General features: G+C 37.1%; 2 protein-coding genes across 3 annotated transcripts; one reads left to right on the top strand and one right to left on the bottom strand.

The window, feature by feature from the left end:
- Window positions 1-786: 786 nt before the first annotated feature.
- Window positions 787-8,625, bottom strand: CUNH6orf52 (chromosome unknown C6orf52 homolog). Its single transcript, XM_027835954.1, is given in 5 exon segments — window positions 787-1,238; window positions 2,387-2,423; window positions 3,081-3,270; window positions 4,080-4,218; window positions 8,609-8,625. Coding segments are annotated over 4 exon segments (507 nt in total). The 5' UTR covers window positions 4,217-4,218; window positions 8,609-8,625; the 3' UTR covers window positions 787-1,095.
- Window positions 8,626-9,198: 573 nt separating this feature from the next.
- Window positions 9,199-25,212, top strand: PAK1IP1 (PAK1 interacting protein 1). Of its 2 annotated transcripts, none has more exons than XM_027835841.1 (10): window positions 9,199-9,322; window positions 11,721-11,883; window positions 12,978-13,098; window positions 13,182-13,256; window positions 13,828-13,880; window positions 14,887-15,032; window positions 15,129-15,226; window positions 18,943-19,042; window positions 21,043-21,163; window positions 21,647-25,212. In XM_027835841.1, the coding sequence occupies exons 1-10, from the start codon at window positions 9,239-9,241 to the stop codon at window positions 21,847-21,849; spliced, it is 1,164 nt and encodes a 387-aa protein (XP_027691642.1). In that variant the 5' UTR covers window positions 9,199-9,238; the 3' UTR covers window positions 21,850-25,212. The 2 variants fall into 2 exon arrangements, with proteins under 2 accessions (XP_027691642.1, XP_027691562.1); XM_027835761.1 differs by having other exon boundaries at window positions 9,201-9,322; window positions 21,040-21,163.
- Window positions 25,213-27,968: the final 2,756 nt, after the last annotated feature.

Here is a 27,968-nt window from a genome sequence, read left to right as displayed (position 1 = left end):
TTCACTGACAAAAGGTCAGTTTCTAATGCTGAACCATATGACAGTGCCAAGAACTTTAGGGACAAAAATTCCCTTTTCCGGTCTTTAATAGATGTGACCGTAGCACCTGCTAGAGCAGTTGCCAATCTGCATCTCCACATGGGTTGCTTCCTACCCTGCTAAGCACGTTTCCCTCCCGTTTGTCTCTTAGGATACCTGCTTCAGCTGAGGTGGTGTGCCTGGCCTATGAGTAGCTGTTGGTAGGGATGGCTGGTCTCTTGTTACAGATTCTACTTCCCTAAGGAGGAATGGGTTCAAGACCAGTGGGGTGTTACCACCCCAAGGCTCTTGTGCTTATCTACCTGTTGGGGGGCATTTGGTAAGCAGTTATGCTACAGTAATTTTATGTCCAATCTGGGATGCAAGTGGAGAAGGATATTAAACCAAGTGTACTTTATTACCTTTTATAAATTCTCAGATTCTAACAAAAAAAATGCTCTCAATGGCACACAGGCAGTTGTTTTGAGCTTGTTATATTTAAACCAATGCACAGAAACATAGGGCACAAGAGAGAATTCTGTTAACTGTCACCCAGAAATGGGCAATATGCTGCTCCACTTCTAAACTGAAAGTTTTTTAAGAGGTAAAGTTGTGTTCTTGCTTTCATGGAGAGGAGAAAAAGGAGAAAAGAGCACACTTCTCTTCCTTTTGTATTCTCTTTTTTAAAATATAAATAATATTTTTCCCCCAATTACATGTAAAGACAATTTTCACTCATTTTTATAATATTTTATATTTTAATATTTTAAGTTCCAAAATTCTCTCTCCTCCCCAAGAGGGCAATCTAATATGGGTTATATATGGAAAGCACAATTATAAAATGTTGCCTGGGGTACACTACCTTGCATCCTAAATAATGAGTAAAATGCATTTACTGGTTATCTTTATTTTTATGGAGTAGTTCTTCATTATCTTACTATGCTCCAATCCTCCCAACAAGTTTATTCAAACAAATGCCTATGTAACAAAACAAAATATGACTTCTGACCTCCACCCAAAAGTACCAATATAGCCACTGGATAGCATCTTGATGGGAACTGCTCTGTATTTGCCGAGTTACTCCTGGACATTATTTGGGATTCTAGAAGCAACAGTATCCAAAGGCTGCCAGTGACAATTCATCAGGGAATCATAGAGCTCTTCACTTCCCACCATAAACTCCTTGTTCAGGTTCTCAATATCCAAGGGAATCTGTGGATCTGCAAAAGCCAATAGTGCATGAAGGCTGGCTAGTTTTACCATTAAACAATTAAGTAGCTGATACTTTTCAATGGTTGTCCCAAAATAATTTTAAATAAGCATTTTGTAGTCTTTAAAAAGATAGACTAAAAATGTGTAATGTGGTCAAATAATAGGAAAATCAAAGTTTAAAACACCTTTTAAAAATAAAATGTTTCATTTTTGGAGAGTCCTCACACTTTTTTTTTTTAAATAAAAACTCTCACTTGTATTTACAACAAACATTCTTTTGTCTAAAACTTAAAGTGATACATTCTTAAATATATTATTTTCAGATATTAAACTTCCACTTTCATGATTAAATAGTAACTAAAGAGCAAGAAACTCTGAGATATGAGTAAGATGATTATTTCTTTAACTCAAGATACAAGACTGAGTATTTTAATTTGTCACTGGCTACCTAGAGTCCCCTACACATTTCGGCAAAAATAGTTTTAAATCTTCCCACATATTTTCAAATTTTCCCCCTTATGCAGATCTCTCCTGTCATTAGAAAAATAAAAATAACATGTTTTCCTTTCATCTCATTATCATCATTGTCCCCACCCAAGCTCCCACTACCCAACCTCACACACTTTGAAATAGCAGTAAGTTCTCACTGGGAAAAGCTATTTTTGCCAAGTCAAAGAGGAACATGACACTCACTGCCATATTCTGAGCTAGTAGGGAGAAGGAGGGGGAAGAAAACCCCCCAAAATTTAGCACCATGTATCAGTAGGGTTGGGAGGAATCTTAGAAAGCATCTAATCCAACCCCATCATTTTGGATTTGAATTTACTATGACAGAGACAGGCAAATTGACTTAACCAATGTCACACAGCCATTTTTATGGTAGACCCAGGATAAACACCCCAGTCCTCCTAGTAATCTGGTATTCTTTCTATAGTTTTATCTTAAATACTGAACTCTGGCTTCATAACAATGATTATACAACATCACTACATCCCATTCAGCCAATACTTAGTAAATATGTTGTGGATTACACAAAACTAAGCAACCTAATACCTGATGAAAGTTTTGCTTTCTAACTAATGTCCAACACTACAACAAGGATCACTTTAAAATACATTTTCAATCAAAGCAGCAGATAGATTAGCATCACCATTACCTTCAGTTTGCTCCTCATCATTATTTGTAGTCCAAGCCTAAAATTAAGCATGGAGATCTTAAAAGAAAAGTTACTACTATAAGCCTAATTACTTAATAATCATTCATTTCTCTATAAAATTTTTCTGTTATTTAAGGAAGGCAGGAATCTGAGGTTTGAACCCATGAAAAATTACAACATAGGTAAATTATAACCAAGAAAGGGGAAAAAAAAATCCGTGACTAGATAGCAACTTTTTTCATCTGTCCAATGAGGAGGGACCAGATATGATTGTTAAACTCCTATCGCAATTTAAAAATTCTTACATCTACCTTCTAAAAAAGGCCACATATTCTTAAATACACTTTCCCTACAAATAGGTTGCAATTTTTAAAAAAATGTTGTTACAAAACACTGTGAAAGGTAGAATGACCTTTTCCAAAGCCATAATGATGAAACATTCCGAGTAGCTGAAATCCGAAATACTAACTTAATTGTAATTGTTCAAGCTCAGTAGAAATTTACCATAAAATTATCTTTTGCATAAAGGTAATTGCATTTTCAACTTATTTATCAATGAAATGCTTTTGGTAACTAACTTCACTCTAAAATAGAAAAGCATATTGGAGTATGAACTTTTGTGTTTGTGGAATAAAGTAAATATTTAAATCAGGGGAATATAAAATATAGTGAATTCATTTAGATAAATAATTACCTCTGACACAGTCGGAATTCCAGCTAGATCTTTAGTGTTCTCCTTTGCTGAGGAGACATTCTGAACATTCTCATAAAATATAAAGTTATAGTTATATTCAAAATATGGTTCAAAATCTGACTGCAAATAGCAGGTTTGATGCTGTTGGTAATAGGTACCACAGTTGTCAAGTTGTAACTCAGCCTTCATCCTAACAGAGAACAAAATCATGAGAAAAGGCAACACGGCATAGTAGAAAGACTGCTGGCTTGGGGGTCAGAAGGTTTTGGTTTGCATCTCAACTCCTCTACCTCTGTGACCATGGGCAAGTTAGTATACTAACAGGGACTCAGTTTCTTCACCTATAAAATGAGGAGTTGGACAATAATTTCTAAGGTCTCTTCAAGTTTCAAGTTTAGTCCCCTAGAATAAGTTACAAATAACAGCACCCCTCTCCCTGCTAAACAGTTACATTTCTAATTTTAAAAAATCAGTCCAAAATGATTTGTTTCATTTGTTTCAAGAGACATTTTTAAAACATTTAAATGGCCAGAAGTTACATAAGACCTAGATCGCATTATAACATCTTTCCTTTTTCTTTGTAAGTAAGAAAAGAGGTGGGGAAGGAAAAGGAATCTCACCTTTGCCAGTACCAGAAATAATTGCTTTGTTGGGTTAAATCAAAATCTAAAGAAGTAGAACTCCTAGCCATTGATATTGAAGCTCTGGTTTTAAATAATAGCAACAAAGCCAAGCAAAGAAGTTGCTTCCTTGACCAAACCCTCCTGGCTTTCTGAATAAATACTGCAACCAATTCTTGACAAACACCTGCTTCAGAATTAACTCAGTTGTTTTCACTCTGATTAATTGCAAAATTCTCACTCTATACAACTTTCCCACAGTAACAGGTAAATGAAGTCACACCATAGTAATAAACAAAAATTTAAGGCTAACTCTACAATTTGATGTTTATCTCCTTTCAAGTCTTCTGATAGGAAATTAAACAGGAAATAACAGTACCTTTCTAGGGCAGTTTCTGTATGTGGTTCTGCTTAGTTTTTTCCTCTGGTTGTAATCATTATGCCATCAAACTTGCTGTAATATTTGGCAGATGAAGGGAGTATGTAACTGATGAGTACAAACTGTTTTCTGGTCATGTCTTGCAAAGAATAGTAAAGGAGTAAAAAGAATCAGCAGCTTTGGTGCTATTAATAATGGGTGGCACAGTAGTTGCAACTTAGATTTAAGAGAAAGGAAAGAGAAAATAGAACAAAATTATGAGAAGATATGAGTTAGTGTGGTATAGTGGAAAGAATGCTCTTTATAGGGCCTCAGGGCCCTGGGCTCATATCCCAACCCTGTTCCTTACAATTTGCTTTCTTGGATCAATCACTTAATCTTTCTGGACCTCAGGTTTTTTTGATACATAAAATAAGGGATTAATTCATCAATCCTTTAATGAAAAGAGGTTATTCATCAATTAACAAGCTTACTGAATGCCAGGCACTGTGCTAGTTGGTGTATAAGATCCCTTCCAATAATAAGTCTATGATCCTATAATCTATAAAAAGAATTAAATCTATGGAACCAATAATTTTTTACAAAAATCCATACAGTGTTTCAATAGAGAAAAGACTGCCTACAAATTTTATTTGGTAATTAATGGTGATAGAAGTGGAGGGTTCCATAATTGTCTGCCAAGACAAACACAAATTATTTTTACCAAAACATTCAATTGTATAATGTTTATTACATTTAAATGTAAATTACAAAAATAATAAATGCAATCAACCAGAGTTCAGGACCTTTTTATAACTTGAAGGGGAATACTACAGATTTGTTGTTTAAAACCAAATTCCTAAGAATGAAAGGTAACACTCTCTAAAATTCTCCATCAGAAATTTAAGTGGTGATTGTTTTTATTTTTGTGACTTCTTTGGGAAATAAAAGAGGATCTGATAAATACATACATTTATATCAGTGACAATGAATATGAAATAATGACCTTTATAGGCCTTTTGCAAAAACATACAGGGTTTCAAAGTATTGTTTTATTACTATAATACTCAATAAGCAGTATTTACTCTTGCCTAAATATAAGTGAAAACAGAAATCAGGTCACAGTACTAAAGAATAACTGCAATTTTAACAAAGTAAATGGACCAGAGATCAGAGTCACTCTCTGTTAACATTCTAAGCCCCATTAAGTGTGGTGAAAGTAGAAAGTGGCCTAGATCTAGACTCAGAAGTTCTGGGTTCAAATCCTGACTCCTTTAGCATGAGTATCTCTGAACCTTGCTTTCCTCCTGTGTAAAATAGGCACACCATTTCCACAATAACTTCATGGGATTGTTGTGAGAAAAATAACACATTGTCAACATCAAAGTGCTGTAAAATTTGAATAATTATTTTATGGTCAAAATTACACTAGTTCAAAAATCTAAAAAAGTTCTAAATTCTTTCATACTTCATGTCAATTGAAGCCATATATCATAGAATTTCAAAAGTCCCTTGGAAGAACCTTGAGAAGGCGTATGACCAGTCCACCTTCTCCTCCCCCATCAGTATCATTTTATCAACAAGTGAAACCTGAAGTCAAACATCTCCTGAATATCATAAAACCTTTTCTGATTATTCAAAAGAAATCATCAATTATTTAACTCCTCAGTTTCTAATCATGAACTTTCCACCCCTCACTACTCTACAAAACGCATTTGTTGTTCAGTAGTTTTCAACTCTTTGGGACCCAATTTGGGGTTTTCTTGGCAGAGGTTTACTATTTCCATTTCATTTTACAGATAAGGAAACTGAGGCAAACAGGGTTAATTGATTTATCCAGTGTCACACAGCTAGTAAGTGTCTGAGGCCAGATTTGAACTCAGGAAGATGTCTTCTTGACTCCAGGCCCAGGTGCTCTATCCAATTGTGCCACCTAGCACCTGTACAAGGTTATACAGTAAAATGTAAGCTCCTTGAGAATAGGAACTTGTATGTAGCAAGAGCTTAATGATAACTGAATTTTAATTTTGCTAATGAAATTAAAGCCCTCTCATTTCAGTAGGTTTAAAGGTATAAAACCATTGAATTAACATTACTGAAACTTTAAAAAAAAGAATACATATTGTCACAAGTCACCAATTAATGAGCTTATTTTTTTCCAAAATGATGTATTTATTCAAAAGAAAAGTTTATATCTAATGATAACTAAGTGGTTCTTACCCGCTACATTGAGTTATACAAAGCTTTACAGAGATATATTTTGGGCCAATCCAGCTGAACAGGTATACCCATATATATTCGTTCATTTGTGCTTTTTTCTTTCTGATGATGGAAAGCTTGCTCTTTTAAGTAGTTATAAAATTGCCCGTGCTAACTAATGAAGTGAGGGCAGGTAGGTGGAGTCTAAGTTCAAATCTAGCCTCATACACCTACGAGCTATGTGACTCTGAGCAAGTCACTTAACCCTATTTGCCTCAGCTCATCATGTGTAAAATGAGCTGGAGAAAGAAATGGCAAACCACTCTAGTATCTTTACCAAGAAAACCCCAAATGCAGCCATAAAGAGTTGGAAATGACTGAAAAATGATTCAACAACAACAAACTAATGAAGCAAAATGCTTTTTCTTTTATCTTTTTAAAATCTTTATCTTTTTTAAACAGAATTTTTAGTACCAAGAAAAAGTCACGAAAGGGAAGTCATGGGTAAGGAAGGAAAAATCTTGTAGCATTTCTTGGCAAGCTTTTTCTTGACTCTTTAGTTACTTTGTTTCCAGACCTCACACATATCCTATACAGGAATTGGATAAATCAGATTTGAGGGTTAAGAGATGGAAGGAAAGCTAAGAAAAATATGGAGCTACCTTCTAAATAGTTCCGAAAGCCAGAATCAACAAACATCTAAATGGCTATGAAAAACACTGTAGTGGGCACTGTGCTTTAACCCTATACCAAGAGCAACCTTATACCTTAACAGTTAAAGTCCAGCTAACCTTTTAAGCTGGTCTTTCTGCATACCTACCCCCAAAGAAAGGTCCCCTATTCTTCAGGCTTTGTTTCCAATTCCTCCCTAGTTTGAGCTCTGCTTCAAAACGTAGTGTGAAAAAATTACCTGGTTCAGGCCTCAGTTGTAAAGGGCATTGAGTCATAGGGTAGGTATTTTAAAAATATTTTTTGAAGGGCAGATGGTAACCCTGGATGGTAAGATCTGGAATCTTTAGTCAGGTGAACTACTCTGGGATTTAGTGTCCTTATTTCTTAAAATAAGAGGTAGTATGAATAATATGACTGAAATGACTTAACAACAACAGTATGAATGAAAACAACTTTGAATGACAGCTGAAGTCAGACTGAATGCTGCTGGCCAATACTGGTCCCACAGGACAGCTAACATTTATATAACATTTTAAAGTATACAAAGTGCTTTACATAAACTAATCTTATTTGATCTTCACAATAACCATGTGAGTTTGGTACAGTTATGATCTCTATTTAAGAGATGAGGAAACTGGTTGTTTGCTCTGACTTGTCCACAGTCCCATGGCTACTAAGTATCTAAGGCAGGATGGAACTCTTTTTTTTTTTTGCAAGGCAATTGGGGTTAAGTGACTCATCGAGGGTCACACAGCTATCGTCTGGTCTGACACTGCATTTGAACTCAGGTCCTCCTGACTCCAGGGCCAGTGCTCTATCCACCTCGCCTCCTAGCTGCCCCCTGGAACTCATTTCTTAACGTCTCCAAGTCTACCCACTTGGTGCGGGAAGGAGTTGGGGAGGTGGAATTGAGACTAAAGCAGAATGTTGCAGAAATAATCTGTCAACTTCTGATAATATATAATGCTCCTGGGGACAGGGATTATTTCATTTTGTCAGTGTAACTCTAGTGCCTGGCACACAGTAGGTACTTAATAAATTCTTATGGACTCTGCTGTAACAATCATTTTTTGGTTAACTATTGTGGAGAATTTAATTGGCTGGGGAGAGAGGTACTGGTTTTTGCTTGTTTGTTTTGGAATAGATGTGTGATTTAATTGATACAGGGAACTCTGATAAGGAAACTTAAGAGAGAGTTGCCTGGCACACTGGCTAAGTGACTTCCGTAGGATTCCAAAGCCAGTGTTAAAGTAGAAAGAGGCCTCACTCTGGATTCAGAGGGCCTGAGGTGGCCTCTTGAGTTCCTTTGTTGACCCACGATCTCATTTAAGTCTGACTCTGAGGTCAGTCCTGTGTCCACTCCCCTACGGAGCCTCTCCCTTAGGTAATGGCTGTGGCAATTAAAAAAAAAAAGGTATCAGTGAAATTTACCAACAAAAAGATATGGGTGAATAAATAAAAAAGCGAGTTTGTATTACATCACGTCTAGGCCCCCTACCAGCCCTAGGGAGAGACGGGAAGGTCATACAGCCCTTGGAACCTCAATTCCTCACATTTAGGAGATTTAGGGACATAAAATCTATACTTACAGTATATTTTTAAAAGTTAAATTCCTGCAAATTCGTAATTAAAGTGATTCCTAAAGGTCAAAAATCCTTAAAACCGCAAAGGAAACTGACCAAGAGCCGTGAACTTAAATCAGGTGTCCAGCGGGAACCGACTACGCTCCGCTCCCCGCCCCGCCCCCGCGCCTCCTGACCCCGCCCCCTGTCCAGGTCCTCGCCCCGCCCCTTATCCCTCAATCAGGCCCCGCCCCCACTCTCCGCCCTTCTGTTCCCGGTCCTCTCCCCACCTGTACCCGTACCCTGCACCCGCGCGCTCCCGCGGTCAGATCCTCTCTTCCCCCCTTCCCGCTCGCCCCCCCCCGCTCTTTCGTCACGACGTAGCGGAAGTTTCGATTCTAAACTAGCATCACCAGTCCAACTCTATGACACACCTTCTGTCTTCACTCCCACGCTTCTCAGGAGGTCCTTCCATTCCCCTCAATTGTCATTTTCAGAGTGGCTTTCTTTACTTTATCTTGGGAAAATCCATGGAACTGTGTTACGTGAGGAATAGTGTTGACTGAAACACAGGCGCATAGGCAGACAGCCCTGCATTGCCAGTGACGTCAACCGGGAGCGCCGGCGGGAGAAGGACCCTTTCGTTCCGTATATTAGGGTTCTTGAAGACTCGCGTGCTGGCCCCGCCTCCGGGCGCCGCGCTCCGGAAGGAAGTGGGGAAGGAGACACGTGCGCGTGCGCGGCAGTATGGAGCTAGTGTGCGGCTGCTACGAGCAGGTTCTTTTCGGGTTCGCGGTGCACAGGGAGCTGGGCGGGAGCGGCCAGAGCGAGGTGAGAGCGGGGACGGCGGAGTCGGGGTCAGGGCTGTGTCCCTTGGGCCTCGAAGCTGTTGCGCTCGGGGTTGGAAGCCAGGGTTCGAGACTCCCTCAGTCTCCTCTGCTTGACAGCCTGTACTCGGAGCGCACATGGACCGAGGACTGGGCGGGGGGGGGGGGGGGGGGCAGGAGACCCAAGCTCATTAGTCCTGTTGAAAAGCTTCAGCTCGAGGCTGGGGTTTTACAGGAGGAAAGAGGGGGCCCATGGTTCTGTGGGAAGAATTCAAATGGGGCAAATCCATTCTCTCCAGTAGTAATCAGAGCTCCCCTTTTTGTAACATCTTTACATTTGCAAATACCTTCGCTGACAAAAATCCAATGCATGCAGCTGTTAATTTCCCCATTTTACAGATGAAGAAACCGAGGTCAAGAGAGAAAATTGCAAAGCTACCATTCTACTAGAAATCTTAGGAATCCCAAGAATAGTGTTCTGTCCACTGCCAGTTTTGCCATTAGGTCCCCTTATGCACAGTGTTTGGCACTTATTAAGCACTTAATAAATGCTTCCTTTCTGACATATGCAGTCCCTCCCTGCCTCTTCTCTCCCCCCCCTCCCCGTTTCACTTCTCCCAGTTATAATTATATAGATTTTTTTTTTCCTCCTTGATTTTCATATTTTTTGTCTATACAACTCAATGCCATGCTCTTATACTACCTTGTATTATTTACTAGGTTGTGAGTTTTGTTTTTATTTTCGTTTTTTGGTGCTAGATTTCTCTCTGTGTTTTAAGCTTCTTGAGCTACTCCTAGCAATGTGGCATACAGTGTCAGACCACCTGAAATAAAAAAACTCTCAGCCCCCCAGAGGAATGGTCATACCCTTAATTTTGTCATCAACAGTTATTGTTCTGCCTTTAGGATCCAGAACTCTAAAGTTTCACTTTTAGACCATATCCTGTAATTCTTTCATTTCCCCTTCCTCACTGCTTACAATTATTTCCTAGTATGACTTGTACTAGTCATTTAACTTTTCTCAGACTCCATTTCAACATTTGCAAAGTAGTGATGATTTCACTTGGAATACCTATCTCATGATGTTTTTGTAGTATACTGTATTAGAAACTTTAAGGTCCTATATAATTGAACTGTTAGTTTACCAGTTCTGGGAACTGTCCTTGGTTAGTGTTCTGTTATGGACCTTATGTTTGGGAATACTGCCTCAAGTACCCCATCTAGAATTTTTTGAAGTTGTTTATCAAAAGAGTATTCCTTTTGTCTGACCTGCTTTCAATTAAGCTTTCAGTTTACCTCACAGAAATTTTGGGTGTTTTTGTGAGAGAAGCTGAGTGACTCCCTAAATCATGACATTCGAGTCAGAAGACATGCTTTTGTGACCTAACTGCCCCTTCATAGCCTTGTAACCATAATGTTTGATCCTGTTTTATAGAGTGGTTGGGGGAATCAAATCAAATGACTTTTTAAAAAGTGTTTTTATAAACGTTAAAGTGCTTTTTAATGTAAATCATCCTCAGCCAGGCTTAATGTGTAAAAATTGTATGGCAATGAACATTGCCTCAGTACTGCTAGGTTAGCTTTAAGGCATCTTCATTGGTGTCAAGCCATTTGTTATTTAATGGGTCTCATAGTTCCCTTAGAATATATGTAATAGATGTAATTGCCATGTAGACATAGCATTCACAAACCTTAATAGTGTTTGGGAACTTTACTTAGATAAGTAGATAGTCAGAACATATATTAAGTACATGCTATGTTCTAGGTTCTGTGCTGAGATCTGGGGATATATATTTGTAAGAAATTAAGATAATCCTTGCCCTCAAAGACCTTACACTCTAAGGAGGAAAGATAGTATATCAAGGACAGCTGGAAGGGAATAATAGTACATGTGAGATGACATAGTAGAAATGATATGGAAGCCTAGTTCTAAGCAAGATAGGGCTAAAGCTCACCTGTCAAAGCCTATCAAATCATATATTTGGAGGTGGAAGGGAACTCAGAGGTCACCTGTGCTAGTAGCTTCATTTTTACAGGATGAGGAAACTGAGTCCCAGAGAGGTGACATGACATGTATGGGCAGAGTCCAAGGTTGGGAGGGTCAAGAGATGAGGATGATGGCTAGAGAATCTTCAGCGTGATGAAGAGATGGCATTAGTGCCATACTTTGTCTGCCAGCTTTTTAGATGACATGCTGGTCTTCCTTATTTGGTTATCAGTTTTTTGTCTGGTGATTGTGTTCATTGATTTTTAAATTTTTTTTTTTGCTGTCTCTGTAGCAGGAGTCATTTACAGCTTGCATTGATCATTGAAAAGAGGCTATTTCTTTGTCAAAGTTAATCAATATGACCATTAATATGTGCTGTGACTATAGTTTTAGAGTGTGTCTTATTCACTTACAGAAATGGACCCCTGTGGCTGACTTCACCCACCATGGCCATGCTGCCTCCTTGTCAGCAGTAGCTGTAAATAACCGTTTTGTGGTCACTGGAAGCAAAGATGAAACAATTCACATATATGATATGAAAAAAAAGGTAGAACATGGAGCATTGATGCATCATAATGGTAAGAAAATTCTGTCTTTTCCAATAACTATATTGGTATTTTGTGTTGTATTTACATACATATCAGTACCTCTACATTAAAATATTTAATAGAACTATAAGTTTACCTAACGTGAAGTATTCAGGAAGGCAGCAACATCAACATGGTTGTTTCCTTTAGAACCAGAGGTTCTTAGAGTTGATGTAATATATCTAACCTTTTGTGTACTAATTACCATTTACATCAGACTGTGGCAGTTTAGTTCACTTGCTTTAGTAGTAGTTAGCATTTACATAAAGCATTAAGGGTTTCTACCTGCTTTACATATGTTATTTAATCCTCATGACACCCCTGGGAGATAGGTTCTATTATTATACTTTTTATAGTTGAGGAAACTGAGATTTAGCAAGGTCAAGTGACTTGCCCAAGATCACACAGCTTATAAATGTTTGAGTCAAGATTTTAACTCAGGTCTTTCTGACTGCTGGTCCAGCACTCTATCCATTGTACTACCTAGCTGCTGTACTTTTGAAAGACCGTGCTTATAAGGCCACAGCTCTGAATTCACCATTCATTTCAGGTGTTGTTAGGTAACACAGGAAACAAAAAAGTTTCCTAGTCATGGATTTCTCCACTTTTCTCTAGCCAGTGATTTATGCTCAGAACAATTCATATCCGCTACCACATTGGGAGAAACCAGTGATAGGTTTATATATTTGGAACTGGAAGGAAACTTAGAGGTCACCTATGCCAGTACCTTCATTTTTACAGGATGAGGAAACATTCCCAGAGAGGTGACATGACTTACCAAAGGGAAACAGATAACTAAGTAGAAGAGCAAGGATTTAAACCCAGGTCCTTTGACTGAATCTAGTGAACTTTCTACTATAATATACTTACTCATTATTTAAACTTAAAAGTGTCAGATCAGCACTTTTGAAGTAAAACATGATGATAGGTGAAGTATTTAATTGTCCCAATTAGTAGTTTCCAGTTTTAACAGTGCTAACTTGTTAGCATCTCATATATGTACATAACATTATAAAATGGAACTTTAACTGAAAAGTATAGTAATAATGTAATTACAGCAACTTTGACTTTCTTTTTGTTGATAGGCACAATAAATTGCCTGAAATTCTTTGGTAACGGGCACTTAATTAGTGGAGGAGAAGATGGACTAATTTGTGTTTGGGATGCAAAGAGATGGGACTGCTTGAAGTCTATTAAAGCACATAAGTGAGTCTGAGCCTTTTTCCCTCCATTGGAATTCTTAACTTGGTAACTAAAATTGGATGCTGAACTATTTCTTTTTTTTTTAGGGGACACGTCACTTCCCTTTCTGTTCATCCATCTGGCAAATTAGCACTGTCAGTGGGAACAGACAAGACATTACGGTAAATAATAGTTAACCAAATTTTTAGTTATCAGTAGTAGAATTAGTCATTGTTCTCCAAGCAAAACAAGTAATTTTTACTGCGGCATATTTTACTACCTTAGTTGGGTGCTTGTCTTTTGTATGTCTTCTGTGTCATAACTATTAGTCTTTTAAAGTTATATTGATGTGAAGAAAAGTTTTATAGTAATAATGAAACTGTTAAGATGGAAACATCATTCTTGGATCAACACCTAGTAATGTGTTTGTTATTGTGAATATGAAGTGGAAATGATGACGGACACTGGATCCACCATATTAAAATTTTCCCATAGACATTGAAGCAAGACACTCTTAAACAATAATATTACGGGGTAATAAATTCTTCAGATATTGCTAAAGAAGACTGTGGGTCATCTGAAAAACTGAGATGAACTGTTTTTAACAAAATAATATATAATTTTCCTCTGTGTTTGTTTTGATTAACACTTCATTGATTTAGCTTCCTGTTAGCATCCTTCAAACATTGAGTATTTGTTAAGCATTAGTTGTAATTATATTGATGATGGTGCCAAAAAAACCTTGTTTTATAGAACATGGAACCTTATTGAAGGAAGATCAGCATTCATAAAAAATATAAAACAAAGTGAGTATTCTGTTGGCAGAATGTTTTTGTTTTTTAAACTTTGTGTTATCTTTTTTATAACAGACATTTCTGCTTAATAGCAACTCTTGGCCTCCTCCCCTAATTGAACTTTCCCTTGAAACAAAGAAAAACATTTAAGTCAAAACAGTAGACATATCAAGCAATATCACTGTGTGTATCACATTTCATATCCATATAGTCTCCCACCTCTATCAAAAAGAGAGGTGTGTTTCATCATCAGCTCTCTGGAACTGAGATTAAACATTGCAGTTAACCAGAATTTGTATGTATTAGAGTTGCTTTTGTTTACCATATTATAAATATGACTAAGTTTGTTCTTCTGATTCTTAACTTTGTATTTCATCACTTCATACAAGTTTTTCCCTGAATCTCTGAATTTTTCGTATTAGTTTCTTAATAGTGCGAGAGGACCATAGATCTAAAGTTGGGGAAAAAAATTCATGTGCATTTGTATGTCACAATTTATTCAGATATTCTCTCATTGATGGACTTCCACTTTATTTCCAGGTTTTTGCTATTATTTTTAAAAAAACTTCTTTGAATATGTTACTTAGTTAATCTATTGGGAAATGGCTCTTGATTTTATATTGGCAGATTGTGTTTAGGTATAGTTAAAGTAGTTTTGTACAGATTGGCAATTTTACCTGAAAAATTATTTATGGCGGTAAGAAGGAGCAGTGTGGTGGAGTGTAAAATGTTTTGGATTTGGAATTGGAGGACCTGGGTTCCAATCCTAGCTCTTTCACCTGACGCCTTAGTCATCTTGGGCAAATCGGTTTTACTTTTGAGCCTCGTTTTCCTCAACTATAAAATGAGGGTGTTGGACTATATGACCTCTCAGGTCCCTTTCAGCCCTAAATCTATGAAGTTACTTTGGTCCTCTATTTTCCTAATTTCCATAGTGAAGTTTGTAGAAATAACTATTCTATTTTTGTGATTTTTATTCATCAGACAAATATTTCTTTAATTACTTTTAAAACTATAGATGCTCACATAGTTGAATGGTCCCCTAGTGGAGAGAAATATATTGTTGTCACAATAAACAAGATAGACATCTACCAACTTGAAACTGCATCCATTACTGGTACCATCACCACTGGAAAGAGAATTTCTTCTGTTACATTTATTTCAGTAAGTACATCAAACTAGCTGTGGAATTCTCAAGTCTGTGTGTATGTTTGTGTTTTCGATATTTAGGTACAGTATCCTATTTTTGATTCTTCTTAGGATTCCATACTTGCTGTGGCTGGAGATGAAGAAATTGTAAGGTTGTTTGACTGTGATTCACTAAAATGTCTCTGTGAATTTAAGGCTCATGAAAACAGGTATTTGCTTCTTAACACTTAAGCTTATTTCTTTTTTTCCTCCATGTGGAAGTGTCTGTGTTTATACTTAGATGTATATGTATTCACGTATTCATACACATTCATATCCCCAAGGGCAGCTAGGTGACACAGTGGACAAAGTGCAGGACCTGGAGTCAGAAAGACTCTTCTTCCTGAGTTCAAATCTGGCTTCAGACACTTACTAGCTGTGTGACCCTGGGCAAGTCATTTAACCTTGTTTGCCTCAGTTTCCTCATCTGTAAAATGAGCTGGAGAAGGAAATGGCAAATTACTGCAGTATCTCTGCCAAGAAAACCCCAAATGGGTCACAAACAGTCAGACACAACTGAAAAATGACTGAACAAATATATACTCCTTGTCTTTTGAGATCAGAGATTTTAAAAATATATTATGAAATACTTTGTGGCAGTAGCTGCTATGGAATTTTAAAATGTATATGCATATAAAAATGTATATTGCAATACCTGCAGTTATAATGATTAGTAACTTTAGCATGACATCAATATAAGTGACAGTTTCTATAATAGGATGGAAGGAAGCAAGCATTTGTTAAGTGCCCTACTTTGCTCACTTCAGTAGCACATATATTAAGTGCCTACTATCTGCCAGGCACTGAGATAAGAGCTTTACAACTATTATCTCATTTGATCCTCACAACAACCCTGGGGGTAAGTGCTGTATTATCCCCATTTTGCAACTGAGGAAACTGAGGCAGACAGCATTAAAGTGACTTGCAAAGGATCACACAGCTAGTAAGAATCTGAAACCAGATTTGAATTAAAGTCTTCTGACTTGTATATCTACAGTACTAGTAGATCCATCAGTGGATCTATGATCTCACCAATGTGGGTATTGCCTCCCTCCACCTGTGCAGATTATAGTATCTCATTTAAAAAAAATACATATATATATATGTGTATATATGTGTATACACATATATATATATATGTATACACACACACACACACATATTTTAACTTATGAATTCTTCCTACTACCCTCTTCCCAGAAAGCCATTACTAATATCAGAGTTAAAAGGGTGGGAGTGGGTGGATTGGGAAAGGAAACAGTTTAGCAAAACTGACTGACACAAAAAAAAGTCTGATGTTATCTATAGCGTTCTATACTACTTTTACTACTTCCGAAAAGAAGGAAGAGATTGGGGCCAAGCTTGATCACTATAATTTCATAGCATTCAGCATTGATTTTTTGTTGTTGTTGTTCTTTCCATTTACATAGTTTTGGTTTTCTATTTATTTCACTTTTTTAATGGTATTATTAATACTATATCCATTTTGCATTTATTGTGGTATATAGTGCAAGTATTGGTCTAAACCTAATTTCTGTTAGACTGCTGTCCAGTTTCCCCAGAAATCTTTGTCAGACAGTGAATTCTTTCACCATGACCAAGTTGGATTTTTATCAGGGATGCAAGGATGGCTCAAAATTAGGGGGAAAATTGACATAATCATATTAAAAACAAAAACATCCCCAAACTACATGATGCCTTTTTTTTTTTTTTTTTGCTAGGCAATGGGGTTAAATGACTTTCCCAGGGTCACACAGCTAGGAATTGTCAAGTGTCTGAGGCTGGATTTGAACTCAAGTCCTCCTGACTTCAGGGCTGGTGCTCTCTCCATTGTGTCACCTACCTGCCCCACTACATGATATCTTTAATAGACATAGAAAAACCTTTCACAGAATACAATACTCATTTATGCAGAAAACCTTACAAAGCAGTATATATCTCTTTCAAACCCCAAACAAGCATTACATGCAATGAGAAAATAATAGCTTTCTCAATGATGTGTAAAACAGTGATATCCCTTTCCCCCTTTTTTCTAGGGATTCTGGCAGTAGCAATAATACAAGAGAAAAAAAAAAAAGATAGGCAAAAGAGCAGATAACAACCCCCCTTTTACTGATGAAATGATTTATTTAGGAAATCCTGTCAACAAAGAAATTATTTCAACAATAGCTTCATTAGGGTTTCAGGATTCAAAATAAACCCATAAAAATCAACAGCATTTCTGTATAGCAATTTTTTAAAAAATGGGAATAATAGAGAAGTCCCATTCAAAATAAGTACAACATGCACAAAATATCTGGGAACCAATTTGACAAGGCACCTGTGTAGATACATTTTTAAAAAGTTTTATTTAGATGTTTTTACATTTTATATATTTACAGATACTTCCTACTTTATGAGAGATGTCTTATAACAAAGTAAAACTAATAATCCAGTGACCTCATCTGAAAGTGCTTGTGACATTTCACATCTGTAGCACCTCTCTGGTTTTAGAAAATTAATAGAAATCTATTTTCTCTCCCTCCCACTCCTCACTTTTTTTGGGGAGGGAGGAATTCTTGTAACAAATATATGCATTCAATTTTCCCTCAAGAGTTATATACGAAATAAATGTTTTGTGCCTTAAATCTCTCATGTCTCTAATGGAGAGCATTTTTTATCATCAGTCCTCTGGAATCATGAATGGTCATTGTATTGATTATAGTCCTTACGGCTTTGAAAGTTGTTTGTTTTTACAGTTATATTTACAAAATGCTCCTCAAAGACATAAACAATTTAAATCACTGGAGAGATATTCATTGTTCATATCTGAGCTATGTTGATATAACAAAAATGACAATACTACCAAAATTAATCTACAGATTTATTTTTAAACCCAACTACTAAGGTGGATACTTTACAGAGCAAACATCATAACAGAATTATTTAGAGGAACAAAAAAAAATCTAGAAAATCAAGAGAATCAATGAAAAGAATGAAATGAGAACAGCCCTCCTAGACCTCAGACTAGTTATTAAAATTAATTTGGTTCTGACTGGAAAATAGATCAATGGCACTGATCAGGCAAGGAGGTACCAAAGGTACCATACATTTTGTGAATCCTCCAGAGGAATTCTGCTTGCTGGAGCCTGTCCTCTGGTCTTCATTAATATTTTGAGGGACCAGGACTGCTCAGCTATTATTTCTCACTTTTGCTTCATAATTGCTTCCTTCCCCCCCCCCCACCATTTTTCTGGTCACATGTGCTTTCCTTGATGCTAGTTTTTCAGCATTGGCAATATGTTACTACCTAAAGCCATGGCATTGCACTCCTGCAGCCCCTGTTACTGGGGAGGCTGAGGCCTGTGGATCACTTGAGTTTGGAAGTTCTCAGCTGCATTGTGCTAGAGCTAATTGAATGTCCTCATTAAATCCAGCTCCAGTAAGGTAAGCCCCTAGGAGAGGGGACCACCAGGCTGCCTACTGAGGTGGTTTCTGGCCTTGTGAACTCTTGTTCACATTTGGTCACTACTTTACCTCTGTTAAATGTCTCCTAAGAGGTCATGATAAGTAGAGTCAGTATTGTTAGTTTTATTCATTTTTTATTTTCATGGTCAAATGGACATACATACCTTGTTTCACATGTTTCTGACTTTATCCCTTACATCCCTTACACTCTAACCTCTGATGATGATATGGCCCTTCTTTTTTGCCAAGGCTAGGTCTTGTAGCTCAAGTACCACCTTCAGCCCTTTTTTACCCCTCCCAGGGCCTACTGCCACACCCTTTAAAACATTGGCGCTGTATTTCTGTAGTACTCTCTGGGTAAGTGTGTCCTGACATCCCATTCAAATGTAGCTCTTTGAGCTGAGGAGCTCTTTGTCATCAGATTAATTTTTTCTTCTAGAGTAAAAGACATTTGCAGCTTTGAAGTCCCAGAGCATCATGTTATTGTTACAGCATCAAGTGATGGCTTCATCAAAATGTGGAGGCATAATCCAAATAAGGTCAGTATGCTAGTATAATACAGATAGAGGTCAATGTAATAGGGCTCTCACTGGGGTTTTGGTTGTTAGTTTTCTCTTTATCTTGCCAAGTCTGAACCTTGACTCTTAATGACCCTATGACCTTTGTCAGCCATGGTACCTATTGAAATCTTAGTTTCCTTATCTGGAAAATAGGGATAATCCCCATAGGGCCAGGCCTGTCGATAGGCATCTTTCTAGCATGACAGAGTCAGGTGTACTGATAAATGCTTTTATTTATGCTCTTTTATGAATCCATCTAAATGCTAGAAAATTTAACTCGGTGGTGTGAGGGAGTTTTGTAGTATGAATATGTGTGTGTGTGTGTGTGTGCACGCGCGCACGTGCTATACGTTTATTTCTGTGGAGGGCTTAGAAACCCACCATAAGACACAGTGGACACAATTTTCAAACGGCCTAGGAACACACATGGTTTTTCCCATTCTACATGCCTGTCCCACCTATCAGGTTGCTCATGAGGCTCAAATGGGGTAGGAAATCACCGTAATAAAGTATTAGGCAAATACAAAATATTACAGCTAATATCTAAAACAACTATGAATCTTATTGTTGGGAAGTGAAATTACTTGCATCTGAAGTTCTGTTATTCTGTGGTATTTGGCATTTTTTACATTGTAGATATATTTAGCCTTTGGGAAGTTTTTAGAGTTAATTATTGATTTCCATTAACACTATAGATTTTCAGAGCTAAATGAGTAAATTCAGTGGCCCAGATGTGAATTACCTTTTTAAAATTCAGAGAGGAAAGTAATAAACTTATGAAATAAACTTTATTAATATTGTGTTAGCCAGAGGCATAGAAAGAGAAAGATTTTAAGTATGTGGATCTGGGTTCAAATCCTGCTTCTGCTACTTATCTGTGTGATCTTGGGCAAGTCACTTCCCCTAATGTGGGCCTTGATTTGCTCATCTATAAAATAGGGGGTTAGGTGATTTTCAAGCCCCCTTCCACTTCTAAATTCTGGTCTGCACTTTTATAAACCACAGTGATTTTGAATAAAACTTTACTGAGGGGCACATATGGTGTATGAGATGAGTTGGGGACTTCATTTCTTTATCTTAAGAAGATTTTTTTCAAGTTTATATTTTAGCAACTCTAGGTTGTTATTTGTGATCTTTTAAAAATCCCATCTCACTCATCTTTTATCATTGAACCAGATTTCAAATTCCATAACTTTGAGGTAAAAAGGGAAGGAAAATAACAACAACAATAATACCTAGCATTTGTGAAGTGCCTGCTTTGTGCCAAGCACTGTGCTCAGCACTTGACAAATGTTATTTCATTTAATCCTCACAACAGATGTGGTACACTGTTATGTACAGTCGAGGAAGCTGAGGCACATGGAGGTTAAATGACTTGCATACGGTCACACGACTAGTAAATGTCTGAGTGGATTTGAACTCAGTTGCCTGACTCCACTCTATCTGCTGCAAAGGAGACCAAGGGAGGAAAAAGTGAATGGTATATGTAGTCAGGGCCACAGTCTTTAAAATCCTGACAGTAGGTTTTGTTTGTAAAGTGTTTTCATGTAATGTGTATAATTTCTAGTAATTTTGGATGTCATATCAGGTCACTTTACAAAGAACTGCAATGACTGATTCAACGGCTCTTCTTATGCTGGGGTTTTTGTTCCCTTAACTACTCCATGAAGTGAATTGACTTGTCACTTAATAGTCAAGACTTGGAAATGATAATTTGTTGTGCTTTATTATTAGATTGATGTATTTCAGGATTTTTATCCATGTTTTACTACTTTATTGTGAGGTTTTTACCTTTTATAGTTATGCAAATTCTAATGCTGAAATGAAAACCAAAAGAAATTATTTTTAAGTTAATGTTGCTTATGGCATAAAATCTTAAAGTCATACTGTTTTCTTAATGGATAAAATGAAAAATCTAATTGCATTAAAAGAATCTAACATTAACATATTTCAGTTTTATTTTCCTACTGCTTCAGAAGACTCCTCCATCTTTACTATGTGAAGTAAACACTAAAGCCAGACTCACCTGCCTTGGAGTATGGCTAGACAAAGTTACAGATGCCAAAGATCAGCTTCCTACAGCTGCAGCCCCTTCTCCTGGTAACTGATGATGATCACTTCTATTACATTTAAAATTTTGAGTTTATCTTTTGCAGTGGTTCTCAAAAGGTGCCCTGCTGTGCCTAGAGTTTTGCTAGGTGTGCCTTGAATCTCGAAGTGTCTGCCCTTAGCTGCAGGTTGCTGCCCGCTCCGTAGTAATTCTAACTTCAGAGGTGCAAAGCCACTGAGTCTTGGTAAAAGAGATTAAGAGAAAGGAGAGGGCCCAGCTCTGGGGCCTGATTGCCCAAAATCCCTTCTTTTTTGCTGACTTATATATTCAGTGTATCAAAATTTCTTGTGGCAAAGAATACTGTGCAGGAAGCAAATAAATTTTGAGTTCCACTGACCTATTAATGCAGATGTTGTACTCTAGATGAGAAATTGGTATATCTATTCTGAATTTCATTATTTAGATGATTTGTCTTGGTGTTTGGAAAAAAAAATCTTATTTTTTTCTTCACTGTCACTCTTGTTGTGTTTCAGTAAACAAAGAAGAACAAGAGTTCAAAACTAGCCCCCAAAAATCTGATGATTCAGCAGGAAAACAGCAACAATCCAAGAAATTTGGTTGGACTAAGGATAATAAAAAACCAACAAAAGCAGAAAATGTAGTGTCTGTCAAGAAAAGAAAATTGGAAGGTATACTAGAAAAGAAGAAAAAAAAGAAAGTACAAATCACTGAATAAATCTTTGAAAATTCAAGAAGTCTTTATAATGAAATCATTATTTCTCAATTTTCTCCTAATTATTTTTGTTTTTGAGTAAAAGTAAGGAATTTCTACATATGAGAAATTCATGTGGCACATATATGAAAGCTTCTTGTATTTTAGAGGTCTTAGTGTGTTAAGTGTATATAACATGGTAACATAAAATATGTAATATTTTTGTTATGTAAAGTAAATAATGTTTGAATTTACAAGCTTTTCAGAAGCCCTAATACTGTTCTTTTCAAATTCGAATGTAAAATAAATAGAGATGGAGATTTCCAGTGTGGTGAGAAATCAAGTGAAAAAATATTTTTTCAAAGTTGTAAAATTGTTATTAAAAAAAGTTGAAAAAGTTTGTAAATGATATAGGGAAAGGTAACATTTAAAGTATTGGTTTCATCCCTTCTACCAAGAGTGGAAACAAATCTTAGCTGACATATGACTCAGTATTCTCAACAGAGGTGAAGAGACACAGGACACAGTCTGCTCATTGCAGTGGAATTGCCTCCTAACCAGTTTTCTGACTGTTTTGAAATAGCAAAGTAAGAAAGGTGAATGCTTAATGCAGCTGCACAGAGAACCAAATACTTGAAGCCTATAAAGATGAACAGGGAAGCCGTAAGGAAAATGGATTTTGTTTTTAGTCTGATAGACAGAATAAAGTAAAAATTTTCTTAAATGTGAGTTATAACTTTTTTTTTCTTTGTAAGGCAAGGTTTAAGTAATGGGATGATTAAAGAACACTTTTTTTATGGGTAGGGTATGTTTATGTGAGTGAAATAAGAAAACCAGATACTTGGATTTGCAGTATTAGATTACATGAAAAAAGGATAAAGATGGCAGGAATAAAGTCTGAGAAAGCTGGCAACCTAGTGTGTTATCTGAAATTTCAGTCTATGCCTCCTGTGAGTTCAAAGGACTATACTTCTCTAAAGATGGAAGGTTATACCATACAGGATTCAATGTTAGTAAAAGTCCATAGGGGATTAAGGAGTGAAAGTTTAGCATGAGGATCAGGTTTATGCTAGTGTTTGCTGACTAGATACACAGAAGAAATTTACCCAAGTGATAACAGAGTCTTTGTTTGGATTCCATGTTGTGGAATTACCAAGCAGTCCTTAGCTATCTAAGTAGTTAAATCCATCAAGATGGCCTTCCTTTATATAGAATGATAGTCTGTAGTGAAAATTGCATGTTCTGCTCATGAAAATACAGTGTGACCTGCCCCATTTGAAACAAAAGTATTCCTTAGGGTTATCTAAGTGTGAGCAAGCTGAAAGTTTTCTAAGCCAGTTTATGAGAAAAGTGGCCACGGTTCAGGCCCTGGTTCTGCCACTTCTGTGAAACCATGAACAGCTTACATAAGCTTTCCATGTTCCCATTTCTTCGTCTGTAGAATGGGAGTAATAACTTGCATCGCCTGTTTCATGGTAATGTGAGGAAAATGTATTGCCATTTGGCTACTGTGTAAAAGCAAGCTATTGACTCTGTATGTGATATTTTAAAAGAAAGTTAATTTTTAAAAATAGGTATATTAATCCTATTAAGTGAACATTACAGAACCTCCAGTGCAGGAATCCCTTTTATATATCCCTGAGGTGGTAACTTAATCTCTGCATAAAATACTACTTTCTAAGGCAGCCCATTGCATTGTTTTACACCTATGTTCTGAAGCTCTGTTGATGAATGTGTACTCCTTATACTCTTTCCTGTTGCCCCTAGTTCTGCTTTCTAAAGCAGAAGACACTTGGAATGTGTTAAGAGAGCTATGGTGTCCCTCCTTACAAACACTCTTATCACCAGCTTCCAGTTTAGAATTATATGATTTAAAATTAAAAGTGACCTTAGAACTCTTCTAGCTCAATCCTGTCCTTAAATAGATAAGGAAACTCTACTAGCCAGAAAGTTTAAGTTACTAGTGTCATAATGTCAGCAAATAGCCATAGTGTTAGATTTGGACCATTTGGACTGCAAAACTGGCGTTCTGTCCTCTATATTGCAAAGCCTCATTCATAACTTCCATTTCAATGAGATGAGGCTGTGTCCTTGTCTTAGTAGAGATGATGTGGTCATTAATAGTGGATGCAATCGAATTCTGTTCAGTTCAACAAGCATTAATTAAATGCTGGCTGTATGCTTTGTATTATAATAGGTGTCAGGGATGAGGGAATAGAAACTAGACCTGTGATTTCAGTGGCATAAGGTACTCCTGGTCATCTCCACATTACACCCCTTGTATCCATCATCTTTATCCCCCTCCCCTGAACCTTGGATTTTGCACCTGAGACTCTGGGCTCTGACAGATAAGCATTCACTTTAACTCTTAGAACTGGGCCTCAATACAACTTTCTGACCATCTCGACATTCATATTGTCCCTCCGTTTTCACCTCCCCTTTATATGTAGTCTTCCGCATTAGACTAAGAGCAGAAACCGCCTTGCTTGTACTTGAATCTCCAGCACAAGTAGTGATAAACACTAAGCACTCAATGCTCTTCTATCCCTAGTGAGGGAACTCTTTACTACTGCAGGTGGCACCTTCTCTGCAACTTACAGCCTTTGAGTTTCCTGGAACACAAGGAGGTTTAAGTGACTTACCCAGAGTCAGAGGTGGAATTTGAACCTAGGTCTTTCTACACTGAGGTCAAATTTCTATCCACTACACTACCATAGCTACAAATACAAAGAAAACCTGTATGGAAACAATCCACGTGAAGGGGCTTAGATTCTGTTAGAGAGAAATCATATGTACACAGAAGATATATACTAAGTGACATCTGATGGAGTCATAGGGCAATAGGTTGTCATGCCCTCAGCAATGATAATGTTTAAAATTTTTATAATTTTTTTCCAGTTAAAAACTATTTCCCTCCCAACTAGGAAGAAAAAAAAAATCCTTCTAACACATATGCAGTCAAAACAAATTCCTGTATTGGCCATGTCCAAAAAATGTCTTGTGCCCCCTGAGTTCATGTTTCAGGAGGTCAGTTGAATGTTTTCTCATTAGTCCTCTGGAATCATGGTTGGTCAAGCAATGGTAATGTTTCGATTATCAATACTTGAGCAAGAGGGGAAGGCGTGCAATGTACTCAGCTATCCCTAGTCCTGCCTGATGATCAAGACGCTAATCTGTGAAGTCCTAGGACTTCGCTGACTATAAAGGGGTGAGGCAAGTTTGAGGGACTTAGTTCCAATTCTTAGGTCAGCCCTTGCCCACCTTGTTTAGATTTGAAATCTAATAGATACTTGCACATTTTTCTGTTGAACATGTTTTTAAAATCCTTTTGTGCTGTTTTTATATATAATCATTATATTTGAATACCTGTACTGTTTCTTTAATAAAATTGACTATGTTTTTCTAAATAGAGTATTTGTGATTTGAGGTATTTGTAAAGGATTTGTTTTTGGTAAGAATCATTTCCTTTGGGAAGTTGAAAGCTGGTTAATGGATTTTCCATCTTTATATAATGAGAATTTGGCATAGTGCCTGTTTCTCTTGGCTGTAGACATTTTGTACTTGTATCTTTGGGTGGCTTACCACACAGAGAATGAGAAGCTCTTTGATTGACTGTGAAGGCTCCAAAAGATCTGGACAGCTTCCACCATCCCTCTTGTTTCAGCTGCTCCATTTCTGGTAGTGTGACGGACACCTTTGCTTGTAGCATCAGGTGAGAGATCATACTTTAAGGAGTGGGGTCTTTTCTATTCTGAGGCCATATGGCCAAGAGAAACGGGTCTCAGTGCTGAAAGCTTCAGACAAGTCAAAAAGGATAAGGACTGAGAAAAGACCATTCGATTTGGCAATTAAGAGATTATTAGTAATTTTGGGGAGAGCAGTTTCAGTTGAATGATGAGGTCAGAAGCCAGATTATAGAGAGTTAAGAGAGTGAGAAGTGGAGATGCTGATTGTAAGCAGCCTTCTCAAGGAGTTGAGTCACAAAAAGGAGAGAGAGAGGGCAAAAGTTAAGTGGGAATGGAATGATCAAGGAAAGGTTTCTTGAAGACATGGAGACACAGGCAGCTTTGTAGGTAGTAGGGAAGCAGCTGATAAATGGGGAGAGATTGAGGATTAGTGAGAGTGGAAGTAATGGGGGCAATCTGCTGGAGAAGACAGGATGGAACTGGGTGGATTGTGGATGTAAAGGAGTTCAGTCACTCATTACCTCTTGCCTGGGCTATAGAGTTAAGATCTGAAAATTCTATAGTGCCCTAAAGTTTGTAAGACAGTTTACACAAATTACATTATTTGACACACAGATGAACCTTGTGAAGTAGGTACTCCATGTTCTTATCTACCTCAATTTACAAATGAAATGGAAGTTCAGAGATCTGTGATTTGCCAACAAGGTTAGATATCTGAAAACATGCTGAGAAGAGGCAAGATTTGAAGCCAGGTGTCTTAACTCCCAGTCCAGCAAGCTACACCAAGTTGCCTCCTAACTAAATATATAATTAGTCTGTCTAAACTACAGATATCATTCTTTTGAATTTTTGAGGTTGAAGGAGTTTGGGGGAAAAAAAACCCCAGCTATTCCATCATCTTTCTGGTTAATAGGATTTACACATTTCCCCATATTTCCTCCTTATCCTACAAGGCTCAGATCAAATCCATTTCCTAGATGTTTTCCTTGATTTGATTCAACCCAGAATGTTTTCTGTCAATTCCCAGAGAACTTTGCCCATCTCATTGCATTTTCACATTCTACCTTGTATTATAGTTTCTATGTACTAGGCTGTAACTTCCTAGAGAGCAAATGTTGAGTCTTTTTCTCCTTTGTTTCTACATTGTATACCTAACCTAATACCTAGCATATAGTAGGTACTCATATTTGCAGCTAGATGGCACAGTGGATAGAGTGCTGGATCTGAAGACAGAAAGATTCATTTTCCTGAGTTCAAACCCATCCCCAGACACTTACTAGCTGTGTGACCCTGGGCAAGTCACTTAACCCTGTCTGCCTCAGTTTCCTCATCTGTAAAATGAGCTGGAGAAGGAAATGGAAAACCATTCCATTATCTTTGCCAAGAAAACCCCAAATGGGGTCATGAAGAGTTAGACACAGCTGAAAACAACTAAACAAACAACAAATATTTATTGAATGAATGTCTGTCTTACCTTTAGGGAATTAATATGATTTTCCTTTCTTTTACAAAGAATGGAAATATACATGGTTTATAAATTGCATTATTTGCATTATAAATTGCTCTTAAAATGCTTACTGCAGCCTGATTTTTGGTTTTCTCTCTGGGCTTAAAGAAATTAGACAAATAAAAGAATGTAGTAGTAGAAAGGCATTAAACAAATTGCATAATACCTTATCCACTTATTGTTTTAACTGTGGTCAGTTTTTCATTACAACACTTTTTTTCATGACCCTCACCTTTTTGCCCACCAGAATGTGCTTATAGGATATAAAGGAACTTTAAGGAAAAGTACATTAGACAAGTTAAATCTCAAGCAAAACCTTAAAATTAATTTCAAAACCAAATAAAAATAATTTTGCTATTATTTATACTGCTACTCCCCTTGATTGCTATGGATAATTGAGAGCATAACACAGAATAACCTTTTTAAATGGGCACAGACAGGAATAAAGACTGGGCATCAAATACCACATGTCATCCAGATATTTATGCAATAGTTGACATAAAATTGCAGAATTTCAGAGCTGAAAGGGGCCTCGGAAGCCATTTAGGTCAAGCCCTATCTAAACAAGAATCCCTTTTACATCTATGACAAGTGATTGTCCAGCCTTTACATATATTCCTCAGATTCATTTTGACAGCCTATTCCACTTCTGGATAGCTCTGACTGTTAGGAAAATTTTCCTTAAATTAAGGCAAAAGCTGTTTCTATACAATGTCCATCCACGGCTCCTAATTTGGAACTCTGCCCCAGGGCCAAGCAGAGAACTCTAACTTTTTTCCCACCTGATCATAGATTCCATGTTGCATAGTTTGTATTATGAGTCGTACTTAAAACTTGCCACAGCCTGATTTTTGGTTTTGCCTCAGGGCTTACAGAAATTTAACAAACAAAAGAATGTTGGAGTGGAAAAAAAAAACCCAGATTGATGGGCAGAGGACCTGGGTTAACAT

This window comes from Vombatus ursinus, unplaced genomic scaffold, assembly GCF_900497805.2.
Source record: "Vombatus ursinus unplaced genomic scaffold, bare-nosed wombat genome assembly UNPS02000577.1, whole genome shotgun sequence".
Taxonomy (NCBI): domain Eukaryota; kingdom Metazoa; phylum Chordata; class Mammalia; order Diprotodontia; family Vombatidae; genus Vombatus; species Vombatus ursinus.
This window is presented reverse-complemented; position numbering and strand designations above follow the sequence as displayed.

What these genes read in the sequence shown, in the direction of transcription:
- PAK1IP1 (XM_027835761.1), top strand. Translation starts at nt 9,239, where the DNA reads ATGGAGCTAGTGTGCGGCTGCTACGAGCAGGTTCTTTTCGGGTTCGCG. An exon ending in AGCATTGATGCATCATAATG is followed by an intron (nt 11,884 to 12,977) that starts GTAAGAAAATTC and finishes TTTTGTTGATAG; the next exon opens with GCACAATAAATTGCCTGAAA. An exon ending in TTTAAGGCTCATGAAAACAG is followed by an intron (nt 15,227 to 18,942) that starts GTATTTGCTTCT and finishes TTTTTCTTCTAG; the next exon opens with AGTAAAAGACATTTGCAGCT.